The 25,589-nt window shown below is 37.7% G+C and overlaps 1 protein-coding gene and 1 long non-coding RNA gene across 4 annotated transcripts; both read left to right on the forward strand.

Moving 5' to 3' along the window:
- Nucleotides 1-3,433: 3,433 nt before the first annotated feature.
- Nucleotides 3,434-4,566, forward strand: LOC122027384. Its single transcript, XR_006124401.1, has 3 exons — nucleotides 3,434-4,100; nucleotides 4,189-4,269; nucleotides 4,526-4,566. It is a non-coding gene; the product is annotated as an uncharacterized LOC122027384 (long non-coding RNA).
- Nucleotides 4,567-6,945: 2,379 nt separating this feature from the next.
- On the forward strand, nucleotides 6,946-24,472 carry LOC122026373 (tRNA-specific adenosine deaminase TAD3-like). Of its 3 annotated transcripts, none has more exons than XM_042585069.1 (11): nucleotides 6,946-7,426; nucleotides 7,620-7,680; nucleotides 17,434-17,583; nucleotides 17,676-17,727; nucleotides 17,815-17,885; nucleotides 18,451-18,572; nucleotides 20,404-20,486; nucleotides 21,444-21,546; nucleotides 23,134-23,613; nucleotides 23,745-23,854; nucleotides 23,993-24,472. In XM_042585069.1, exons 3-11 carry the CDS (start codon nucleotides 17,511-17,513, stop codon nucleotides 24,195-24,197), a joined length of 1,299 nt encoding a protein of 432 aa, XP_042441003.1. In that variant the 5' UTR covers nucleotides 6,946-7,426; nucleotides 7,620-7,680; nucleotides 17,434-17,510; the 3' UTR covers nucleotides 24,198-24,472. The 3 variants fall into 3 exon arrangements, with proteins under 3 accessions (XP_042441003.1, XP_042441005.1, XP_042441004.1); XM_042585071.1 differs by having other exon boundaries at nucleotides 6,946-7,421; XM_042585070.1 differs by lacking the exons at nucleotides 6,946-7,426; nucleotides 7,620-7,680 and adding an exon at nucleotides 7,786-14,192 and having other exon boundaries at nucleotides 17,344-17,583.
- The last annotated feature ends 1,117 nt before the right edge of the window (nucleotides 24,473-25,589 follow it).

The raw sequence follows: 25,589 nt of genomic DNA on the forward strand, positions 1-25,589 counted from the left end.
CTTAGGTGGCCGACCCTAGCTTGAACCCAAGCTAAGGTGGTGGCCGACCATAATAAAAATAAAAGGATTTTATTTTTTTAAAATCTTTTCTTATGTGGAAGCATGGTTTTAAAAGAGAGTTTAAAATTTAAATCTTTCCTTTTATAGCTTTCTACAAAAGATTAAGTGAAAGGTTTGATATCTTTCTTTATTTGTAGTTAAAAGGAAGATTTTAATTTTTGATAAAACTTTCCTTTTACGAAACCATCCTCATGATTTTAAAAGAGAGTTTTAAAATTTAAATCTTTCCTTTTATAGTTTCTACAAAAGTTAAAAAAAAAAATTGATATCTTTCCTTATTTGTAGATTGGAAGAAAGATTTTAATTTTAAGAAAACTTTTCTTTTTGGAAATCATCCACATGTTTTAATAGAGAGATTTTAATTTATAAAAGTTTCCTTTTATAGTCAACCATGAAGGGAATTTTTAAAAGAGAAATTTTTATTTTAAAAATTTTTGGAAATAAATTAGGAAAGGAAGTTTTAATTTTGTGATTGAAACTTTCCTTGTGTGGAGGGAAAAAGGTGACCGACCATTAAGAGTTAAAAAAGAAATTTTTAAATAAATTTTTCCTTCTTAAACATTGGCAAAGAATATAAGGAAGTTTTATTTATTAAACTTTCCTTATTTGCCAAGGCCAAGGAATATAAAAGAGAGGGTAGAGGTGCCTCACCTAATACAACAATTCCTCTCTTCTATTCCTTAGTGGTGTGGCCTACCCTTCTCTTCTCCTATTCTTTTTCCTTTGTGGCCGACGACATCTTCATCTCAAGGAGCTTGGTGGTGGCCGGATTTTGCTAGAGGAAGAAGAAGAGATAGGAGGCTTTGTTTCATTGCATCCCTTGGAGCTTGGTTGGTGGCTGAAAGTTTTTCATCTCTTGGAGATTAGGAGTGGTCGAAACTTTCATGGAGAAGAAGGAAGCTTGGGTGGATTATCGTCTCGGTAGATCGTCGCCCACACGACGTCCGAGATAAGAAGAGGAATACGATAGAAGATCGTGAGGTCTATAAGCTACAAAAGGTATAACTAGTTATTAGTTTCCGCATCATAACTAGTTCATCCTTTTGTTTAGATCTTGAAATACCAAACACAAGAGGCATATGATTCTAGGTTTCGAATTTGTGATTCAAGTTTGTGTTTTTTTTGTTTTTCAAATTTGTGATTCGATTGTTCCTTTTGGTTAAACCTAGGGTTACTATAAGGAAATTAAATATTAAATTTCTTTAAAAGACTTTGTCTAGGCGGTGGTGGATGATCTCATACCCAAGAAGTCCTAGTACCTCGCTATGCAGTCCTGGAAGCCAATTTTAGAAATTAATATTTAATTGAATTTGCAACATGGGTGGATTTGGATCAATAATATTAAGCATCGTTTGCGATTCAAGTCTAAACCAATAAGAACAGATAAGTTAAATTTGGAATCAATAATGTTAAGTTCCGTTTGCGATTCCTAATTTAATTTCTAAAGAACATAATAGGTTGTTAATAAAGGTTCAGGACTTGTACAAAATTTTTGTACAGGGGAACCGGTATAATATTCCGCATAGCAACCAACATGAACAAATCACTTTTGCCACATTTACACTCAAATCTCTCCTTTGTGTTTAACGGCTCTTCATTTTTGTATGTTACATTGGATCATTTTTTTATTGCATCCTCTTATTTTAACTAATTCGTGAACCTAATAAGCCTGATCAAACTGACTCATGAACTTAATCAGTCTTTTATTGCATCCTAATATCTTATTCATTTTGTTAATCCAGATATTCAATAATTAGAATTGACTAATCCAAAAGATGACCGGTCTGATCCAACAAAAAATTTTCATTGGCCATTAAGATAAATTCAAGAAGCGCAGATGGGTCCTGACGAACATTCCAACATCATGAGTGGTTTGAGCACCATAGACGTATGTTATGCCCCAAGAGACCCTAATTACGTATTCATTGGAACCAAATGTAATTACACTCACTTCATACATCCTTCCACTATCGGTCCCATAACATGTGAAGAGAGATAAATCACACAGGATATTTTGGTTTGCCAGACGATCTCCTAGGTGAGGGGGTTGCCTGCATGGGGCCGCTCCACAATGCCGTTGTTATTCGAACCTGAGACCCATTGGAGCAACTTCTCATCCGAATTGGAGCAAAAAATAAAAAATTGTCACTTTAACAACCCCTCCAAGGTGGCTCCACATGTAAGTACCCCAAGTGGTTAAGCCATTGTTTTGATATGAGTTCAACATGATTAAGTTAGATCTTGTGGATTTCACTTGTGTGTCTAAGTGTATAGGTACTTAGGAAAGCACACAAACATCCAAGATGACAGAAGATATAAGCAGTGATGAAGGATGACATGAGAAGGAGATGACAAGCTTAGTGCATTCGAGAGACGAAAAATTGAGGAATAGTACTTCGGTGGAGTGAGAAAAATGCCAGGGATACATTCAAGGGACGAGAGCCTAAAGGTTGTCTGCTCGAAGAGAAGACTGGAATTGAGTTGGGGTGAGCTTAATTCTAGGTGATCAAACAATCACCTAGACGATTGGAGAAGAAAATGGTCAAGTCCATAATTGACCATTAATCTAGGCGCTCAGATCACTTTTAGGTGCCCGAATAGCAAGCATTCAGATATCATGCCCACATTAGTAGGAGCCGTTGCCGAAACGGATTAGGACGATGCCCATGTTAGCATATTCCAAGCGCTCGAATTACTTCCAAGCGCTTGGAGAGCGAGGAGTCATTTAGAGTCATTAGGGGACTGTTGCCAAAGTGGATAGAGGTTGACGAGTCCAAGCATCCGGAAAGTGACACATCAGTAAAATGTCAAATTGAAAACGAAGGCTATAAAAAGAAGGCTAAAGCTCAAAGTTGAAACAACACACTCATTTAATTTAACTTATTTTTAGTTCTCCAATTTAGTCTTGTACAAAATTGTTATAAGGGACTTCTTCGTCTCTAACTTGTGTTCAAAGAAGGAGATTTTAGTAGAGTTTTTTTATAGTCTTTAACTAGCAACCTTCTAGTTGTAAGCCAAGTAAATTCGACCTCTTCCTTTTTATGTTTATATTATTTTCCAATTAATATGTGTCCTTGCTAGTTCGTTAGTAAGAGAAATATATTGTTTTTAGCTATAGGTACGTTATTCACCCCTCCCCTCTAGTGATCCAAACTATTTGTAAAATACCGAAAATAGGCGAATATTAATAAGGGAATTTTCTGGAATTTTTGGAAATTTTTCGGGAATTTTTCGGAGCTCATATGGATGAGTTTGCGGGGATAAAAACGGGGTCCGGGAAAGCCTGTTTAGGCTACCCTGTTTTAACGAGGAAAAGTTTATTTATTTATTTATTTATCCTTTATTTTTCATTTTCTCTTGTTTTTTTCTCCCGCGCGCTCCCCTCTTTCTCCCCTTGCCGAACCCGACGCCGTGCCCTAACCTCCTCGCGGCCGTTCCTTCTTCCTCACCCTCTGCCCCTCACGGCGACAGCATCCTCTGCCCTAGCCGACGCCACCACCGGTCGATTCCCTTCCTCGGCTTCCCTCCCTCTCGGCGTCGAACACCTCTTCAATTGCTCTTTCCCGAGCCGCACTAGGCGCCGCCACCGCCTGAGGCGAACGGAGCAGCGCCGATCCACCGTCGGCGTGCCTGTGCCCTAGCACCGACCACGACTTCTTCGGCCTGAGCGCCACTCGGGAGTCTCCTTCCAGAACAACGCCGGTGTGGCGTTGTCTTCCCTGTGCCCTAGCGCCGGCAACCATCTTCCCTCTGCTCTAGTTCCGACTCACGGTCGCCGGTGCAAACCTTCAACCAAGGGCCGAGCCGTGCCCTAGATCTGTCCTTGTGTACCACTGCCGACCGCCGGATCGGGCTGTTCCAGCCTCTCCACGCCGAGCCCTAGTTTCCCGGCGCCACTCCGATCGTCCTCTGCCCTAGCACTGGTCTGCCAGCCGTCCAGTGCCAGCCGCCAGCTTGTTATTGACCTGAGTATCTGGTATTAAGGTTTCCAGCAGCAGCTTCGTCGGGTTCTTGGTCATCGCAGGCGATTAGAGGAAGAGGTAAGGTGCTCAGGTTGTTCTGGGAATTTGGTTGTTGTTTGGATGTCGATTTCTTGAGCTTCATTTTGATCTAGACAGTGCATTGCAGGGCGTGTCTTGATTTCCAATAGCTACCTCTGTTCCGACAGCAAGTTGTCTTTGCTATGGATTTGTTGGGCTGTGGATTAAGGTATGAAGTAGGGAAATTGATTCATGTTGTTGATGAATTAGGTATGTATTGAATTAGGGCTAAATCAAGTAAGATACTATGATTGGTTATTTTATTGCAAGCCCTAATTCGAATGAATTAATTAGAATTGATTGAGGAGTTAAATGATCCAATTAGGGTTTATAATTGGATTTGGATTTATGTTAGTTTCTCGAGGATTTGATTTAGCTAATTAATTGGTATTTAATTAGCTAAATCTGTATACTATGTACTACAGGACTGTGACGCGAGATGAGCAACTCGACGTTGGATTTGGATCGGATGCGACCCTTTCTATTGGAGGCGGGTACCTCTTGACTTATCTTTTATGATATCGTCATTTGGATATGCATAGTACTTTATAGCTGCAAGCAATGAACATGTTTGTCTTTGGTATGTCACTGTTTGATATCCATAGCATGTTAGGTTTGTCGTTTGTTATGTATCTGTGCTTATATCTCGTGATTTGTTACCATGAGTATCTTATTGCCATGAGTACTTTATTACCATGAGTACCTTAGTTCCTAGAGAAAGTGACATACCATGTTTTACTGAGGTTAGGACTAGGTTCTGGACTTTTGGTTTCAGTCATGTGTATCGAGACTGTCTGATACTTAGGTTTTATGCCATGACTGGCTTGTGTACCTCTATTTGTATATCATATATGATTCGTGTACCTAGACTTTGATTCTTGATATGTGCATATTGTTGGTACATATGTTATGGAAGGAGATATGTTTAGGATCTAGGTTGCTATACCATAGAGGACCTGTATGCCCTAGATCCATGGATTGACCTACTGATACTGTAGTACCCATTTTGTATATATGGATATAGTTATGTTGATCAGTTTTTGTTATGCATAGTGACATGCATCATGATTGCATGCTGTGCGATTATCGGCTCCACTATGGTTGAGCCCATCGCCAGTTACATGCACACACCCCCACTCGTGGTTTAGTGGTATATCGGTGTGTGGCGGTTACTTGTTTAGCTCCGTTGGTCGTATGACTCGGCGTGGTAGCCGTGATCGATTCACTTCTGTTTAGCTCGGCATTTAGTGTAGCAACAGTAGTAGCCGTGACAGTGGACTCTTTAGCTCCGTTGGTCGGTGACTCGGGTGGTGGCAGAGATACCTCCCGTCATCGTCGGGAGTTGAGGCATTGAGCTCCCCATTTATGATTTGGGGTCAGGACAGGACCGACAGCATCCCGTCCACTCGGCCACTCATCAGGAGTGTGCACAGTTGTCATAGCGCTACCCACTCGGTCTCGCCTTTTGTGTGTGAGAGGACTGACCGGCGTGACAGGACGCATCATTAGCATCATATACATTGATGTATTTATATTCTTATGATTGTGTTTCTGCGTTTGGTTGATGCGTTTTGGTTGGATCGTACTTTGACCTGCATCTGATTATTGACACTTCGGTTTGTGACCCTTTTGTCTGGATAGGAGTTCCTGGTGAGTACAGTTTCCTCAGTTACCTTTCAGTTTTGCATATTCTCTATATATGATTAGGAAGCTGTATTCCATGTTTGTTGCTGTTAGATATATCTTACTACTCATGTCCATTGGTATTCGCTGAGTTGTTGAACTCACCCCCGTTGACACTATCTTTTCAGGTACCAGGTTATTTATGGTGTCGCTTGGAGCATCCTGTCTGCTGGTCCCCACGTCACATCAGAAGACATACCTCCGCCTGTTTGTTATTTTGTCTTGGTATATGAGATGTATGTATTTGACTTTGTGTGTTCCGGTTTTGTGTTCAGAGTATTGATGTTGTTATGTGGTATTTTGTATTTGTTATTGGTTGTGTAAGTCTAGCCGGCTAGCAGTTTTTGTGCTTTAGTTAGTATTGAGTTTCTGTCATTTTCGTTGTGTTGGTTTTGTTTCAGCCGTGTGGGCTGAAGATATATATATTAACTGCGTGGTGTTTGTTTTCTTTTATTGTTATTATTCCAGCCGCATGTGGCTGAGGTATATAGTGCTTGTAGAAAAGTTTCAGATTGTCCGCCGTACAGGGGAGATGCTGCCGAAATTTCTTCGGACAGAGACTCCTCCGGGGCGTGACACTATTTTTGCTGTACTAACATTAAGAGTCTGAATTGCTGGAAGGAGTAGTTGAGGACTGTATAATAACAAAGAGGGGATCAAGTAATGACCGAATCAAACATCCGCTCACCTAAGTTTGAGAATGAGTTCACTATATGAAAAAAGAAAATGACGATGTTTTTTAAAACTGATTCGAAATTATGATTTATATAAAACATGGTTTTGAAGTGCCCAGAAATCAGGATGGAGTAAAAATTGATGAATAACGATGGAACAACAAATAATGAGACGAATTCATGGTTAATGGTAAAATAGAGTTTCTTCTTATTGATATGTTACCAGTATAGGAGATGAATTGAATATATGAGATATGATAATTAAATAAATGAGAGTCAACTAAGAAATTACCTTATAGATTTTTTTATAAATTTTATATGAGTTATTTTATATTTTATATGGATAAACAGGATATAAGGGCGCCTCCTTTTAGATATCTATGAAAATCGAGAAATATTTAATTTTTAAAATTCATATTTATTTATTAACCTTAATTCCGCCCACTCAATCTCGCGTCCCCCCCCACCCCCACACCCCACACCCCCACCCTGCCCCCCCCCCTTCCTTTCTCGGTCTCAGGACCTCGCCCCGCCGCCGACGTCGCCGACCGTCGCTGCTGTCCACCCGAGACGCCGGTGCCCCGAGCCCTACTCCACGCGCGCCGCCACCCCGATTGCCCCGGCGCATCTGCACCTATTCGCGTGAGGCCGCAGGCGACGCCGCAGCCACTGCCGTCGCGTCGCCTCTCTCCCCTCGACCTCCGTCTCTCTTCGCGGACGTCGGCCGCCCCTATCACTGCCGGCCGTGAGCACCCCTGAAGGCCAGCCACCGTCCCGAAGAGTTGTTGTTGCCCTTCCCTCGTGCTGTCGAAGCACCCAGCGCACTCGACGCCGCCTGCCATTGCTAGAGCGCCGGTCACCCTGAGTACTGTCACCCTTCGTCAGTGCCGAGCCCATCCATTGCTCTGTCAACATAATCGCCCCTGCTGGACCTCCGCTGAAGAAGAGGAAGAAGAAGGAAAGCGTAGGGTAACAAATTCCTTTACCTAATTAGTCCTATTCATTCTATTTAGCTAATTAATCATTGTTAGTATGGTTAACTAACTAGTTAAAGGATTAATGAGCAATTGGATTTATTTAGGGTGTCCTAATCGGATTAGGAGTAGGTTTAGTTACTCAATGTACAGTGGAGCATCGCTATAACGTGTGTTCTGTGTTGCAGGATTCTGAGTCGAGACAAGTGTTCCGACGTGGAGACAGTTCTGGACGATCTACATTTTGAGGCGAGTATTTTCTTCCCTTGCTTTCATTAATTATTCGACCCTGGTGCATGATTGTTACGTTGGATGGTAAATTGCATTTACCTTGACTCTATTCCATTTCTTCCTTAGTTGATACTTGCTTTGCTTGATCTTTGAGTTGATCAGTTATATTCATGTAGTCTCATCTTTGCTATTCATTTCATGTAGTGTATGCACGTGTATGGTGTGTACAATAGAATGCTTTTATGTTTGGTTATGCATATCATGTAGTGTACACATGTGTGTGGTGTGTACAATAGGATGATGTTTATGTTTGGTTATGCATATCATGTAATGTACGCACATGTATGGTGTGTACGATGCTTGTCATTATAGCTTTGCATATCCTACTAGTAGTCCACACGCGTGTGGCATGTGCTGATGATAGCCTATCCTATTAGTATTGATTGTGTATTGATGCTTAGAGTTCCTATACTTATGTGATTGGTTACCATTTAAGTAACACTTGCATTGTTTGTTTCCTGTTGACCATGTCTCCCATTTGTGGTTGAGAGTGTGATCAGGATATGTATATTGCTTAGGATGGCAATATGTTTGCTACATTGTCATTTTGGGTTGTGATACCCTAGGCTGCCCACATGTATCCATGGTAGAGTGTTCTCCCGTAATTCGTAGCTAGATAGCTACATCCCGTCTGCCACGGGTATCCGTGGTAGAGTGTTTTTCCGTAGACAAGAACCTTGACATTTCAGACTGCCCATAAATATCAGTGGTAGAGCATTCTTCCGCAGTCCATAGCTATATAGCTAAGTATCTAGGTCACTTATATTTTCTTGTGATGAAACATTGCTCTCACATATGATGATATATTGTTGTTATTTGTGTTGACACATGCTTAGGCTAAGCAGTACTCATGTTGATCTTTTCATGGCACTACTTATGGTATCATTTACAGTTGAGTAGATTAATATATAGTAGATGTATTCATGGTGGCAAAAGGCTATTCGCTCACCCCCATCACCTTAGCCCGTCCGTCTCAGGCCAAGAGATAAATCACGGGTGGCTACTAGCCTTGGGTAGTTGAATAGCTCGTGGGGGAGGGCAGGCACCCGAAACTAGCCGAGATTTGACCTCCAGACCTCATGGTGGCAACACCACCATGTTCTAGCCAACTGTCCGTCCCGAGGGGACTATAGTAGATGTATTCATGTGATATCTTTAGATGGTGAGTATTTTCCTTTGAGATTGTATACCACTTGAACTCTTACATTATGTTGATCATGCACTATCTCTTCTCTATTACCCGCTGAGTCATTTGGACTCACCACCCCATGTATATTTTATCTCCCTAGGAAGCAGATAGAGGATATATGAAGTCGCTTGTAGATTCAATCCCACTTCGTATCGAGAGTTTTATCCACTATTGCTTTTTCTTGCATTTTTGGTTTTCCGAATATGTTTATGTGATAACTAACTTGAGTGTGGATTTTAGTCTTGTGTTAAGTTGTACCGGTACACAACCATGTCGATTTTTTATTGGAGTGGATATGGTATATCTCTTTTTTGTGTAGTTGGTTATCTTTAACTTCTGTTGTTGATTTATTCCTATTTTGTGGTCATATACTAGGTTGTATCAAATATTGCCAAAGGGGTTACCGTCTGTTTCGTCGGACAAGTACACCTCCGGGGTGTGACAATTTATTGGTATCAGAGCTAGGTTTGAGAAACCTATTTTTGTGTTTTAGAGTTCGTGGTCTGTTTTCTCGATGTAACTTTTTGAGTTTTGGGACTATGCAACGGTAGAACATCTCCGAACTATAGGAAGTAAGGTATATCTCTAGTGTTGTTATACCTTTTGGATTCACTACTTTGTTTAGTTTACGGTTAGACCAGTTGAATGTCTATTGGGTACTTACTGACTTGATTTAGCATGATGACACTTAGTGAGATAGTTCACACTTGCAATCATGGTCGAAGTCGACCATGAAAGTGATCGGTTGACATTGCAGGACCTGACCCTGATACAGAAAATGTAGATTCTTCTAAAGCGCCGACTGATACCGAGTCAGAAAGCAAGGGTCTAAACCGTCAACCAAACCGTCAACCATTGTTGGAGATCATGGATTACAATCTCAAAGAATACCATCAATGATACCAACCCCTGCTACTACTAGCTGGGTGAAGGATAGAGCATGCATACTATTGGATACTTACTGACTTGATTTAGCATAATGACACTTAGTGAGATAGTTTACACTTGCAATCGTGGTCGAAGTCGACTACGAAAGTGATCAGTCGACATTGTAGGACCTGGCCCTGATACAGAAAATGTAGATTCTTCTAAAGCGCCGATTGATACCGAGTCGGAAAGCAAGGGTCTAAACCGTCAACCATTGTTGGAGATCATGGATTACAATCTCAAAGAATACCATCAACGATACCAAGCCCTGCTACTACTAGCTGGGTGGAGGATAGAGCATGTATATTATTGTTGTCCCCGTTAGCAAAGGACTGATTTACTTTGTTTTATGAAGATTCCGACTGATTAGATAACTCGGAAGGCACATTCGAGTATAAAACTTGCATTGACTCAGATAAGGCTGAACTTGTTGCATATCATCTACGGGATCAGGCCGTCATCACTTGTTGATGATTTCGAGAGGCTTTAGAGAGATAGTACCTTTCTGCCTCCTGTTCTATAACTTGCCGTCAGATGTTCCTGAACCTTAAGTTGAGCAACTGTAGTATAATGGATTGCAAGATGATGGTTAGTTGACTCGCCTAACATTGCCCCACCAAGTAGCTCAAAATCTTAACCACATGCTCATTCATCCAAGGTCTTGAAGCCTATATACGGACCATAATGTTTGACTCCTTGTCGACACTTGTCGGAAAACATATATGGGCAAGAGTATGAGAGTTGTAGTGATGCCTTCATATTAGATACTAACATCTAGCCAAGAAGATAAGAGTTATCCTTTAGACCTTGGTAGTCACACCCTCACTATTGAGCTACAAGTTTGGAAAAATGATGGAATTTGACATCATTCTAGACATGAATGGGTCATTTGTCATACTACAGTTAGACTATTGAACAAGTAGTAACCATGCAACTCCCGGACTGATTATCTTTAAAATTCGTTGAGACTAACGATGAAGGAATATTTTGTTTCGGCAATATAAGCCAAGTAATTACTATACTATCTCATGATGTCGAAGGTATTTACTATTGTTAATGAGATTTAACAAGGATAGTACGTCACTTCTCTCCGATGTTTGTATAGTTCGAGAATACCTAGATGTGTTTCTAGATGAACTCCCTAGGACTAGTGGAGTTCGTGATTGAGATATTTTCGGGCACGGCTCCGATACTTTTTTTGTAAAAAGGATGGATCAATAACTCCTTTGGTAGGAGGGTGATATAGTTCTACATCTTGATAGTACCTAATGATCAGAGTTGGTCACTTGGAAGCTAGACTTGTGAGCGTATGATAGGGTTTCTCTCACTAAAAATATGCCGCAACAAACTTCCCCATAAGGTATAGTCCCTTTAGTTGGTAGTTGTTCTATGTTGGATGACTTCCTTTTACTCTATTCATTGCTCAGGAAGCTAGTTAATAAGTTTGATTGATGTTGAGAATGAATTGGGATTGACTAATTTTTGTGATATGTTGTTTTCTGATGGACTATTAGTGAATATTTGATTTTGCTGGTTTGATTATTAAGAGTTGTAGTTGATAGTAACATGTGGAGTAGCATGTGGACGATATTTTCAGATTTGGTGATTTGCAGTTGGTGATTAGATTATAAACTTGGGGCCAGTGAGCTTGAGTGTACCTTGTGTGCGATTTTGATAAATCTGGTTAGTTGCGGTTGGATAACAGGATGATAAATTTGACATTTGTTTCCTTTGATAATGGAATTTTATGGATAAATAGGTTTTGACTTAACAATGATGGGACAAAATATCGTAATGGTAAAATATCTACTTCCGGATATTATGCTTTCATGGGTGGAAATCTTGTAAGTTGAAGAAAAAAAATGTCATTTTTAGGTCAAGAATACAGAGAGATAGTGGAATGACAATAAGTTTGTTATCATCTTTTAAAGGAGTATGTGTTGCTATATTATGACAATAAAGCAATTATCAAAATTGCTACCTTGTGTCATAATCCAATTCAATATGATCGTACCAAGCATAAATTGATTGAATCTTTTTTAAAGAAAAAAAAATAGATGATCATAGCCTAAGAATCAGCTAGAGTCGTGTCAACTAGTAAACATAGTTGCAAGTAATATATACCACATTATTTCATTTCTTTGTATATAAGATGTGTATTAGGGATGACAATTTCCCCTAAATCTGACGGGGAATCCAACATCCGACCCGAATGGAGAAGGATATGGAGGAAAATTTTAGACCCGATTATAGTAATCGGATATGGGTATGGAGGCAGATGTGATAAAATCCTATATATATATATATAAGCCTCATTTGTTATTGGGAAAGAAAACACTTTACTCGTTTTCCATCTCGGAAAAAAAACTTAGTTTGCCTCTTTATTCAGTCACCAACACGTATCTCATCTCCTTTTCGACGAGAAATACTCACCCGATTGAAGGAGCGCGAGATGAGGAAGAGCAAACAAGTACATTGAAATAATTTATTATTTTTTTACAAAAAAAAGAGAACGGTAGATAGTAATAGGATGATGGGTAGGATATGGATACCCGATCCTCCGACGGGTATGGAGATGAGTATGAAAGTTAAATACCCGATGGATATGGGGATGAGTATGGGGATGGATACAATAAATGGGGATGGGTACGGAAGATATCAAATCCTATCCAAATCCTATCCATTGCCATCTCTAATATGAATGACACACATACATACACATATCCATTGATAGGAGTACACATGTTTTAGTTATTATTTAGTGGTTTAGTAGAGATATTTTTGTAATTTTTTTATTTTCAAGTTAGTCCAGTGCGTGAAGCTCTCTCCAATACGGGGTCTCGGAGAGGGTCAGACCTCATTGGATTTATTGTACGCAATCTTATCTTGTATTGCAAAAAGGTTGTTTCCATAACGAACACGTGATGACAAGGTCATACGGTAATAATTTTACCCTTGCGCTAAGGCTCCATTGCATTCTCATGTTTATCATATATAAGATTAATTGGATTAGGAAATTGTGTCATATTTTCTTTCACAAGATTCTTTATGCCTGATCTTAAAAATGGAAAATTGCCTTTAAGACACAAGATTGACTTTATATGTGGTTAGTTATACCCTTTGGATTTTTGATCGCTCCTAGTATCTTTATGAGGATGATGGATCAAGTTCGGAAACTTTTTTTTCCCTGTGTGACAATAGTATTCTAACGTTTGTTCGCGTGCATTCATTTAGTATGGTACATCATTAGATATGATCTGGACTAACAACTAGTGGGATTAGATTTACCATGTCATTGGGTCGGTTTGGAGGAGGGAAGTGAGCGATATATATACATTTAAAGAAATAGCTATGGGTGATTAGTTTAGATGAGTGGCAATGGTGCAATGGTGCATGTATAAAGTTGACAGAGAGATAAGGTAGGGGAGGACTCTAACAGAGATGAGAGAATTGAGTGCATTTATTAGTGTCTAATTTCTTTTCTATCATTGTGACATTTTATAGAGAAATTTTTCCATTCGATCTTACAGAATTCTGATTGCCGATTTGTTTCATTATTGAGTTTTTATTTTTGGATTTGATGGTCTTACCAATTCCCCATTTGTGGGGTCCTCAACTGATTCAAAGCTCATATCTCACATTATAAAAATTATGCTCATTCTCAACCATGTGGTTTAGGTCCTCATCTAGTGCTTGGCCTATTCCTTCTATGAGTCTTCTGTTTAGTGTTAATCCTCCTTGCTCTCAAGTAGGTGTTCAAGCTCTTTTGTTGAAGTATTCCTTTGATTATTCATGTTATATTTCTTTAAAGGTTGTTAACTTCGTCTTACTATTTGACTTGTCTTCCTTGTTTAGTGAATTCCATTCTTATGGTATTGACATCTAATAGGATGAGATTCTATGTGCTAAACTATTCAGTTCCTAGTATATAATCAAATTTTGTTAATGGAATACTAGGCCTTATACCTTGGTTCTTAGTAGTAGGTACTTCAATAGATCCTTTAGCCTTAGTCACTCCCCATGAATGACAACTGAGAGGTTAGAATCCTTATTTTGTTTTAACTTCTGTTTGTTGAGCAGGTCCTTGCTAGTGAAATTGCTATCAAGGATAGAAACAGTGTGTAACTTGATGGTGGTTAGAACTTCTATTGTTGAAATTTGTGTGACTTTATGGATGACATTTAGCCAGTATTCAAGAAGTTCTTATGTTTTTTGGTTTCATCAACTCCATCTCTAGTCACAGTGCAGCATGTCACCCTCAGATGGATGGACAGACGAGGCGTATCATTCTGACACTGGGGGATCTATTTAGAGCACGTGTGATGGACTTTGGAGAGTGCATAATTCGATTTAGGTGATCATTGATCAATTAACCAAATTTGTCCATTTTTTGACTGATCCGTTAGACTGACTCTTTGAATCACTTGGCGGAATTTCCAACGTGTCATGCATATAGAACTTTATTTTGTATAGAACTTCTGACATATACACTAACTGACAAGGACAATTTTCTTCACTTAGGCTATGTCTACTTGGAGAGGGAGGTGAGAGAGAATTACTAAACCACCGTCCTTTAACTTGTTTATGCCCCTCTCTCATCATCTCTTGTGATGAAGGTGTGTAAAAATTTATAGGAAGCATAAAATAAGAAAACACAAAATAAGAATTATAATATGTTGGCAATGTAGAAAACAATATTGTAGTACAAATACATTAGGAAAAAGATGAAAGAATCACAATATTAGAAATTCAAAATTTTCTAGTGAAGGAACATGGTGAGGAAATTTGATTAAAAAAACAAACAAATGAAATGACATTATTTTGGTCACTGGTGCAAACTAGTATACTCTCTGTATAATAGTTTTGTCTACTCAAATGATGATGGCTATATGGTTCAATATTCCTGATCCAGCATAGTTCAAGCCATTGGTATAAAAATGCTACAACAACCATGTTATGGCTACTGAAATCATGCTTTCTCTGAAATGAATAATTTCCTTCTGCAAAATTTGGTATAATTAGTGTCTAAATTAGTAGTAGATGCAGTATACTGCCAACCCTATCCACCACTTAGCCAAACCTAAGATTAGAATAAAGTAAAAGATCAGTGTTGAAATTTGAAAGGTATAGACAAGCATTAAAAATTTTCCCTGATAAAAGCCATGTTCTTATCCTCTCCTTATGCTCTGCCAACATTACATGCCAGATGGTAACCATTCAAGCAATTAGTGGCTAATTATTTGATATTTCTTAGCAGAGAGAGTAACTTAATGAAAACACTACAGTAGTGTTTCAATTAGAGTGTTTTGCATCAAGCCAGCTATCATTTAAGGTGTTTTCACTTGTCCACATGAATAATATCTAATGGAATCACAGAGAATAGTTAAGTGGAACTGTAACTAGAAGAAAGCCAGTTAAACTAAAAATAACGTTTGGAATGCATAATCTTTACAGTTTCTGTAATTGAGAATATACGGATAGTCCTAGCTCCCTTGTCGATTAATGATTGATTTTCAGTATCAAATTGAACTAGCTTCCAAAACTGCAGCTAGCAGTTCATATAAAAATGTCATCTAAACAAATCTTGGCTGACATATAGAAAGATTGTAGTTCCATAGTTTTATTTACTGGAGCTATTGAGTTTTTCATATATGAATTACAATCTTTTACAATGCAAAAATCATTTGTGTAAAGCAAGATCCTAAAGTTCAAATTTTTCACAGGCACCAATCCTGGAAATTGTCAATGGATACAAACCAACATCACAACATCCTGAAACTTGTCTCCATTGCTTACATATCCTTCTAGAAAAAAAAAATCTAAAAATAAGCCCGAGAAATGGATTTCTGAGATTATGTGAACATTCAACTCGTCGTTAAAAATAATCAAAGAATTCATGATAAAAATGAAAAACTCAATTGAAGAATCATGTAAGAGCACTCCGTCAAAAGACCACGCAACAACAGCAACAACAAAAGACACGGGCTCTAAAATTAGTGCACCCGAGCGGCTGATCAGAGAAACTGTGATGGTTGTGGAGCTCTAACATGTTTGAATGACTATGGATTTGTAGCTTGAGGGTTGGAGCTTGAGACGCCTTGGTAGATATTTTCTGAGAAATTGACCACGAGAACGAGCATCAGGAAAGGTTCGCGATCTCGAGAACGACGGCGATGGTTTCGGCGAGAGAGAAACCAACGCTAAATTGGGTCACAAAAATGCGCAACGGACGGAGGACGACTTAGTCGCGTCAATGCTTTGGGCCCATGTTGGAATTGGGCTCCATTGCGGCTATCGAGTTATGATAGACGCGGTTCGTTTTCCCTGGGCACGACGCGATCACGGGTCGTGCCACTTCCGCCCCATGGGCCAAGCTCTCTGCCCAATTATTGATGAACAACTTTTGCTAGCAAGAAAATTTATCTACTTGTAATTCTGATTTTGAAGCATTGCTCTGCACTCTTTTGTCTTGTTCATCTTCTCGCTTCAATAAAAAAAAAAAATCATTCAAACTTCTGAATGAAGAATGAACAACTTTTTACCAAATTGCGTAGGTAAAGTTTGAAATTACCAAATCGTGTAGGGTAGTTTTAACATGACCAAATCATATACCCACTTTCCGTTTTACCCATAATTAAAAATTAGTCCCTCCTCTGTGTTGGCCCTGGGACGGGTTGGCGGGGGCGTTGGGGGCGATCGTATTCGCCTTTTGCCACCATAATTAAAAATTAGTCGAATCAATTTCTGTTTGAAAATGACTGATTTTTAACTAGTAGAATTGATTTCTCTCTCTATCGAAATTTTAAAATGTCGAGCAAATCAGTCGACTGATAAAAAAAATTAGTCGATTGATTTGCTTTGGTATCAAAATCGATTTTGGACAAAATCGGTTGATGGACCAAACAACCTTGAATTGACATGAAACTAGTTCTTATGTGTTTGGTTTTTTCTCTTGATCATATCTATGCCCTCAAATATCAATTTAACCCAATATATTAATAACAGTGATTTTTTGAACAAGAATATATTCGAAAATCACTGCTCTCTATATATTGAGTCAAATTGACGTTTGAGGGCATGAATATAATAAGGAGAAGTAGAAGAACACATAGGAGATAGTTTTATGTCAATTCGAGGTCGTTTGGTCCATTAGCCGATTTTGCCCAATATATTAAGAGCAATGTATTAAAAAGCTGTTCATTCTTCATGTTTAAGATCCATTTCTAATGTATTTGTACGACAATATTGTTTTCTACATTGCCAACATATGATAATTCTTATTTTGTGTTTTCTTATTTTATGCTTCCTTTAAATTTTTACACACCTTCATCACAAGATATGATGAGAGAGGCATAAGCAAGTTATAGGATGGAGGTTTAATAATTCTCTCCCGCCTCCCTCTCCAAGTAGACATAGCCTAAGTGAAGAAAGTTGTCCTTGTTTTCATATTCATACTTGATTTTTGATTAGTGTAGTGGATTATTTTTTATGTTTTTTGTATTTAGCCTTTCTTGGCTTGGATTGCTTCAAAGTCATTGTTTCAACATTTTGGATTTGGGAGTGGCACATGGAAAATCCTCACTCTTTGTTTCTAGTAATGCTGGTCCTTTGAACTAGAGCCAGATAGCTCAAGGTAAGTTTTGGGGTAGTATACCTTGAGACTCTTGGGGATATGTTGGAAGCAATGAAATGGGAGATTATACATATTCACAATGAGCCAGATAGCTCCCTTGAAGTGCATACTGGTATGTATGTTTTTTCATCGTGTATCTGAACAATGGGAGTTTATTCCTTCATTGATTTTGTTTCAAATCTTTCGCCTATTTTATTCTTTCAGTTGAGGTTTTAGTTTCGAACATTGAGCCAAAGCTTGCAAATAGTATTGTGAGGTCAGCATTCTCTTTTTAGTCATTGTCACTGGAATTATTATGTTGTTGCTCATTTGATGGTTACTATCTTTCTCCCTCATTGATTAGGCAATTGAATCAACTGTGTCCACTTGATAATCTTCGTCATGTGAAACGGGTGCAAAGAAGAACTTCCCAAGGTTATTCTCTTTCTTTTTTTTTTGTCTTCTAGCTTCATGTTCTGGCTAAGAAGTTTTATTTTGTGAACAATTGTTGTGTCCTATTGGTAGAAAGATGAAGATGATGAGCACACATTGATCATATTGGAAATATTTTTCAGTAAATGCGATGGTTTCATATGCTCTCTTTGCTGTTTATTGATATTTCAATACATTATTGTGGTGGGTGCTGATTTTGTATTAAATTTATCTTGATTAGAATGCCTGATACTACTCATAAGTCATAACTAGATGCCTATAAGACAACCTTTTGTGCAACTATTGAGAACTATGGTTTATTCATATTTCTATAATTTTTTTTTCAGTTCACTAGGAAATTGTTCTGTCTAGTTCCCAATAAGTTCCATTGATTTCTAATCTAAATTTTACTATTAGAATGCATATTTTATGCTTTTAGTTAATTGGTTTTCCAGTTGTGTCCTGAGCTGATACTACTTGTACTTTTTCATAATGAGTGCTTTTTCTAAAAATGGTTAAAGTGACTTAGTGATTCCAATATGTAACATAGACTTGACCTTTCTTGCAGGAAAAGTTGAGCTATCTGTCATTTTGTGCTTGGCCGATGAACATGAAAAAGATACAGAAGCAGTTCCAATAGGTATTCAACCTTTTATCAGAGCCTATAATTTATGTCCCATTAGAACAAAAGTGAGTGGCTGTTCTAGCTATTTTTCTCTTTTTTATTATTTTCCTTGGTGCCTTTATTCGTTTAAAATTGGAATTGATTGGTGTTTTATTTAATTACAAGTTATGGTTTTGTACTTTGATCCTCTCAGGACACATTGAATATTGGACCCTTCAGTACCTTTATTTTAAATTTTTTATAGAGTAGGTAGTATAAAATGACGTGAAGCTATTTGTTCCAACATTTGGGTATTGACTTTTCCTGAAGCAGGCCTTCTCTAGGTAACTTATCATACGCTCGGTCAAGTAAAGGGACAACTGGGCATATGACACTTATACTTATATTATTATCGTCTAAATAGAATTCTAGCACAACATATATTACTATTAAAGGGATTTCCAGAGAGCATGAGGCACTCTACTATTCTCCAGCGAGTATCTTAATGTTGCGCAGAATGTGGTTGAGCGGCTTAATATGATGCATAGTAGTGGAATATATAGAATGCAACTGAACAACTCAATAAAAGCGACCAGCTTAATGACCAGTCAGATTATATTCAGCCAATAATATCATCTTAATAGGGTGACCGGCTTAAGGACTGACCAGATTATATTCAGCTAACGATATCATCTTAACAGGGCAGTCGTCTTATGGACCGACCGTATTATATTCTAACAGGGTGGATAGCTTAAGGATCGATCGAATTGTATTCAGTTGACAACATCATCTCAACAGGGCTGCAGGCTCAGTAGACAATATCCCGACAATTATCATAATAACAACTTTGTGTTAGAGAATATTCTTCTGAAAACTTCTTCTTGGTTCTATGTAAAGGCATGCGTTGGTAAGACTTAGGTGTTATAGACCTCTCTTAACTATGTCAAGTAGAGCTTGCTTTCTCTTTTACATCTTCAATTTTAATTAATTCAACTTGGTTGACTATTTACCTAAGATTTATAACTATATATAGTCGAAGGTTTCTGAGATTTTTTTTTTTTCAAATATAGCCTAAACCTTGATTGTTTCATAATTATATATATTTAAATTTTCTCTCTTATTTTAGTTATAGTTGCACACTTATTGGCACATTATTTTTTGTCTTAGTAGATTTGACGTGTGACACTTTTTCCCATGGACGGTTGATGAGTAGTAATTGTACCAGGCTAGCATAAGTTTACAAAAATTCCAGAATTTATGAAGGCAGCAACTTAAGAGTCAGGAAATGAATCTGTATTAAGAGTACAGGAGAAGTTATTGCGTTTTTGCTGATTTTGCATTTGCCATTTTAGCTGTTGGCAGTGGAAATTTTTCGCAAGCCAAGTCCATAGGCATTACTAATTATCCAGTTAGCAAATAGCCATGATTGAAATAATAGGGAAAATTAATGTATATGATTGAAAAGTCCCATGAACAAATTTAGACGGTAGAGTAATTAACCCTTAATCTACTAGGCATCTTTGTATATTTTCGTAGTTTTAACTTTCTTCCTCTTTTTATCATCAATTGGAGCTACACGTAGTTGCTTGGAAACAATAACATTTCTATGTCTGGTAATGAATACTTTTAGTTCTTTCTAACCTCTAAATATGCACTATCATATGAAGCTCACAAATGCTATTTTTTTTCTACTTTTCTCTTATGGCAAATATATATTTTTACGTTTTTTCCCAACCTCTTAACATTGAAACTGTCACAAATTCCATGTTCTGTAATGAAGCACAATTAAAGTGGAATCTTTTGTTTCTCCATGTTTTAGGGCTTCATTTAGTAGATAACTTTGATGCACGAATGACTCATAGTGGACCAAACAACTCAATTTTTTGTTCTTTGTTTTTGTTGCAAAACTATTTCCAGGTTGCAAAGTATCCTGCTAGGTCAAAAGAAGAATGGGAGGAGCAATGCAAGATTTGGCCCACATCATTTCATCCATCAACCAAGTCTGAGTTTCTTTCTTTTTCCTCTTTTTGATTATATCTATTGATAATGTTTTATAGTTGTTTACCTGATTTATCATTTGCCATTTCCCTGGTTTAGTTCACACGAGTTACTAGCAAGTTTCTCCACCTAAAAATTTCTTGGTTAGTTATCAGTCTTAGCTTTGGCCAAACTTATATTTTGCTTATTTTAATATTTATATTGCTCTCAAGCAATGACTTTCCCACTCTTTTCATTCTATAAGCATGATGAAAATTTAGTAGCTACTTTATATTTGCATAAGGTTTTGTATTCAACCAAATAGCTTGAATGCCTTCTGATTTTGAATATGAATTCTCTTACTTTTGGAGGAGGGTTTTTAAGTTTTTAATCTGTTATTTATTATGAGTTGACCCATATTTTGTTGGGTCTTTCTTCACATCTGTATAATTTCAAATGACTAAGCTTGATAATTTCATAAACTAAGAAATAAATGAATGACTCCATGATGCCCTATTGGATTGATTCTTTTTTGCTTTTATAAAGAATACATTTTCTTAACATGGTTTTTCTTGTTACCTTGTTGTTTTTGTGATATATAATTATTATCAATCATAGGTAACTTGGGCTAGACGGAGGAAACTTGTCTTCCATAAATTAATTAAACCTTAATATATAAATGTCATGGTTCCTTAACCCTATCTTCTTTCCTTTCATTGTTTTGTGATTTAAAATCAGTATCAAGCAATTATACCAAATCCTATTCCCGTTAACACTTACTGAAGTAAATAAATAGGAGCAACAAGAAGAATCACCAAAGATGAATGGAAAACCAAATACAATTACCTATCTGCAGATTATTTGTTGGCAGCTGTTCTATTGATCTTACATATACCTGGATGCGGTTATATTTGATTAGGAGTAGTTATAAATTACAATGCGAATGGTAATAATTTATTCTACTGTTGCACATCTTACAGTTGTGATGGGGTTGCTACATTAAGTGATGAGGATATGAAAATGATATTCCACTACATGAAGGTTGCAATACAACAGACAAAGTTGTGCTACAGTGGTGCCAAAGTATGATTCTTATGTGTCAGTCTCTGTATTGTTTGGTTGTCATTTTGTTTTTTAATAAAATTAGTCAAGAGACCCTAGTTTGCTTGCATGCACATACATGCATCCAGAATTTAAGGATAAAAGGTCAAGATGTCACCCTCCACTCCCACGTAGGATTATCCAACCACGTGCAAAAAGGAACCCCTTTCAGATGGCAATTCACAACATAAAATACCGTCCATATCCTTAGTAACATGTATCAACTAAATGCAAACTACTACCATATTACACAATTTGCATATACACATCCCCCAATTTAAGGAAGCCAAGTTTGATTTTATTACTTTCTAATCCTAGTGGAGCAAAAGGCGGCCTAGTATCACCGGCCCATGACAAGATACACAAGGGGCATTTTACTCCAGCGCAGCGGCCCTTTGTATGAGAAAGGTCAAGCACCCAATAAGACATTTTACACTTTTCTAATCCTAGATTAGAAACTAAGTGGATAATTTCTCGTTAGGCGATCCTTAGACCGGGAAACAAAAGTTGGGGTTCCGACGAAACAGAACCCAAGGACCACTCTAACCTAAACGAATAACATATAGCAGGTCTGAAATTAATAGTCATTCAACTGCAGAACTAAGGAAATGCTCACTAAGTCCTTATCCAAAATTGAATGTAATCGCTGACTCTTTGAACCAAAGGGGACCGATAATTTGTTTAAATTTGGCACCAAATATAGGTGGGGAAAAGGCTAGGTTTGTTGCCTTGCTGGAGAGGAAGGAAGTCAGGCTTTGCTGCAGAGGGGAAGGGAGCTATCACTTGCTGGTGGCTTAGATCATTATGGTGCACAGTAGAGGAATCACAACAGCCGACAGTTGAGTGTTAGCATCAGCTTGTGCGAAGGACTAAGTGACACTGATGTCCTGTGCATGTGAGGGTTGGGCGACAACAACATTAGATTTGTGCATCGTGTGCAAGGCTTGCAGCAGCGACCAGGTAGAGTTTCACATGTATGTGTGAAGGCCAGGTAGCAGTGGTGCTTTGCAGACATGTGTAAGGTGTTAGCAGCGGCAGTTGGGTAGTGCTCCTTACATGTGTGCGAAGGTGACAAGTACAATAGCAACTCCACATGTGACCAGCGGGGATTGGAGCCACAAGTCGCATGGAGAAGGAATAGAGGGTGGATAGTGGCTGTGAAAGAGAGAAGAGGGGTTTAGTGGAGAAATGAGAAGAGGAGTTTATATTATCCCTATGAAAATCATCTTTTTTGATAAATCAAGCAAACACAACTAAAACAGCCATGCCTAAGTATAAATTTGGTTGAGTCCTAGACTGTTTGATATTGATCCAAATTGAACCTGGTTTGAACTCATCTGATCATAACCTCCATATCTTAATTAAACCTCAAATGGTCCCTGGAAATCCAATAGGTTGATTTTGTTCAGCTTAGTTTGTCGTGTAAAATTCAAAATAAATTATCAGCAAATTAAATAGAACTAAAAATTTTAATATTTAATACAGGTCTTCTTTAACATGGTTAGCTTGTATTTAGTAGAGTAATAGCTATCCTCATCAACACTTAGCTGTGCGTGTTCTACATTGCAGGTTCTAAATGCTGCTGTCATTGTTGATCCAGTGAGTAGGAAAGTCATTGCAAGTGCTAACGATCAAACACATCCTTTGCTCACAACATCAGAACCTAGCGCAAGATATGGCTGCATTGATAGATGTGTAGCAACCACTGTGCCCCCGGAATCCCATCCCAATACTGCAGGAAGCAATCAAGACACCACACTTCAAAAATTCTCACTTCGCAGATGCAGTGATATATTTGCTGGGGTTTCTTGTTTAAATCCTTGGGATTGGGCAGCTCAAGAACTAGGCAAGCAGAATTCCTTGGTAAAGAGAGAGAATAAATTTACCTGGCATCCTCTGAGGCATGCTGCTCTTGTTGCCATAGAGAATGCTGCAGAAAGAGATAGGAAGCTATTCCCTAATTCAGATGTATCGGAGTCAAAATCTGAAGCATTGGATGTTCTGTTGCATACTACTGATAAGTGTCCATCAAAACGTCAGAAGATTGAGGTTTCATTACTAAGTTGACTGTTTGGTTACACATCTTTTTAAGTTCCATTATTACTTTCTATAAAAGTTAAAACCTTTGAAAGTGTGCTCTATTCACTTAGACGTGACAAATACTAATTTTATTTGTTCAGGAACAGATTATTGACAAGGAAGTTTCAGACAACTTGAAACATACTGAAATAATGCGACCTTACCTGTGCACTGGCTTTGACATATACCTAGTCTGGGAGCCATGCCCAATGTAAGTCTGTATTTGATGAACTCATTCCAATCGATCTAAACTTCTGCATGAAGTAGATACAAAATAGAAGCCACTATACCCTTCTTGTATGGTTTCTAGTACCCTTTTTCTGAAATCAGTACCTTTGCATGTTTCAAGGTGTGCCATGGCGCTCGTGCACCAGAGGATACGACGCATATTCTATGCACTACCCAATCCAAATATTGGGGCTTTGGGCAGTGTTTATAAACTGCAAGCAGAGAAAAGTTTGAATCATCATTATTCGGTCTTTAGAATTTCAGTACCTGAGCAAGACATTGAAGAGCTGATACTAAACACATCAGATAATACTTCACAATGCTGAAAGCCAATAGACAATTAAGAATCTTAACACATATTGTTGTGTGGTTATTTCATATCTTGTGCCAGTGTCAAGCAGCCACTAGTTCCGCTTCTTGACATTAAGATTCGCAACATTTATAAGTTATTTACATGTTAGTTTCCTTTGCTTAGAAGCATGATTTGGTGAGGTTTTCATGGGAAGCCTGTACATTAGCAGTCCTGCGCTGCGGTGTACATTTTGATCTTTTTGTCTTCTACACGGAAGAGTGGCGTTTCCGTATTAAACTTGACGAACGTGTTTTCCCTTTGAAGTTGTCCCGTTCTGTCATTTAATACACTTTAAAAATGATCTCATTCCTGAATTTTCCTGAGTTGCCCTAGTTATTAAAAAACTTAATTGTTCGATTTTATTGAGCCTCAGTATTAATTTAAAACAGTTTATGAAATTTGTTTATTGGAAGACCGAAAAGCGATCTCATTTACAAATTTCTAAGCCGCAAGCGTTTGTGTAGTACCTTTAAACAATTCTATGCTAGTTCGATGCTTAAGTTTGTCAACAACAGTGCGAAGTTAGAAAATGATTTGAGTATTGATAAAATTTCAAAATATGGGTGATGTCTGAGCTGGAAATACTGGAATTATTGGATAGCGCAATTTTATCTCATATGACGTGGAACGCAATTAACAAAGTTATAATTTGAAAATGACATCAGAGAATTTAAATATATTGATGGTGAATGATCCGTTTATAAATAAATATATCTTATTTTATTAAAAAAACATTAAATTTATTTGAGTAAATTTAATTAATTTCCCATTTTATAAAATTATTGTTTAAAAAATATGTGATTATTTTTCAAGTAGATGAAACAAGCAAAAAAAATAAAGGTGAATTTATTATATTATTGCTGAATATTATAAAAATCCCTTAAAAAATAATAATAAAAAAAAGGAGATTCCACATAAAATGACGACAATCAACAAAATTCCAAAAGCTACGAAATTGACAATTTTTAACGGGTAATACATTATTAGAATGGAACAAACTTTAATGCAGAAAATCGACTTTCTGCTCGCCTTACTATGTGAAGGATTCGACTGAATGGTCCAAATGTGACATGTGTGTTATCGTGCTTTACACTCAAATCTCTCCTTTGTTTTTCGTATACAAACCTCATCACTTTACTTTCTTAATTTATTATTCTTAATTTATTATATTGCAATAAAACGGTTCTTCATCTTTGTATGTGACGTTGGATCAGTCTTTTATTGAATCCTCTTATTTTAACTTATTCGTGAACCTAATAAGCTTGATCAAACTGATTCTTGAGCATAATCAGTCTTTTATTGCATTCTTAGAATCGACTAATTCAAGAGATGACCGATTTGATCCTACAAAAAATTTTCACCCACT

Source organism: Zingiber officinale, chromosome 10A (genome assembly GCF_018446385.1).
Source record: "Zingiber officinale cultivar Zhangliang chromosome 10A, Zo_v1.1, whole genome shotgun sequence".
NCBI lineage: Eukaryota > Viridiplantae > Streptophyta > Magnoliopsida > Zingiberales > Zingiberaceae > Zingiber > Zingiber officinale.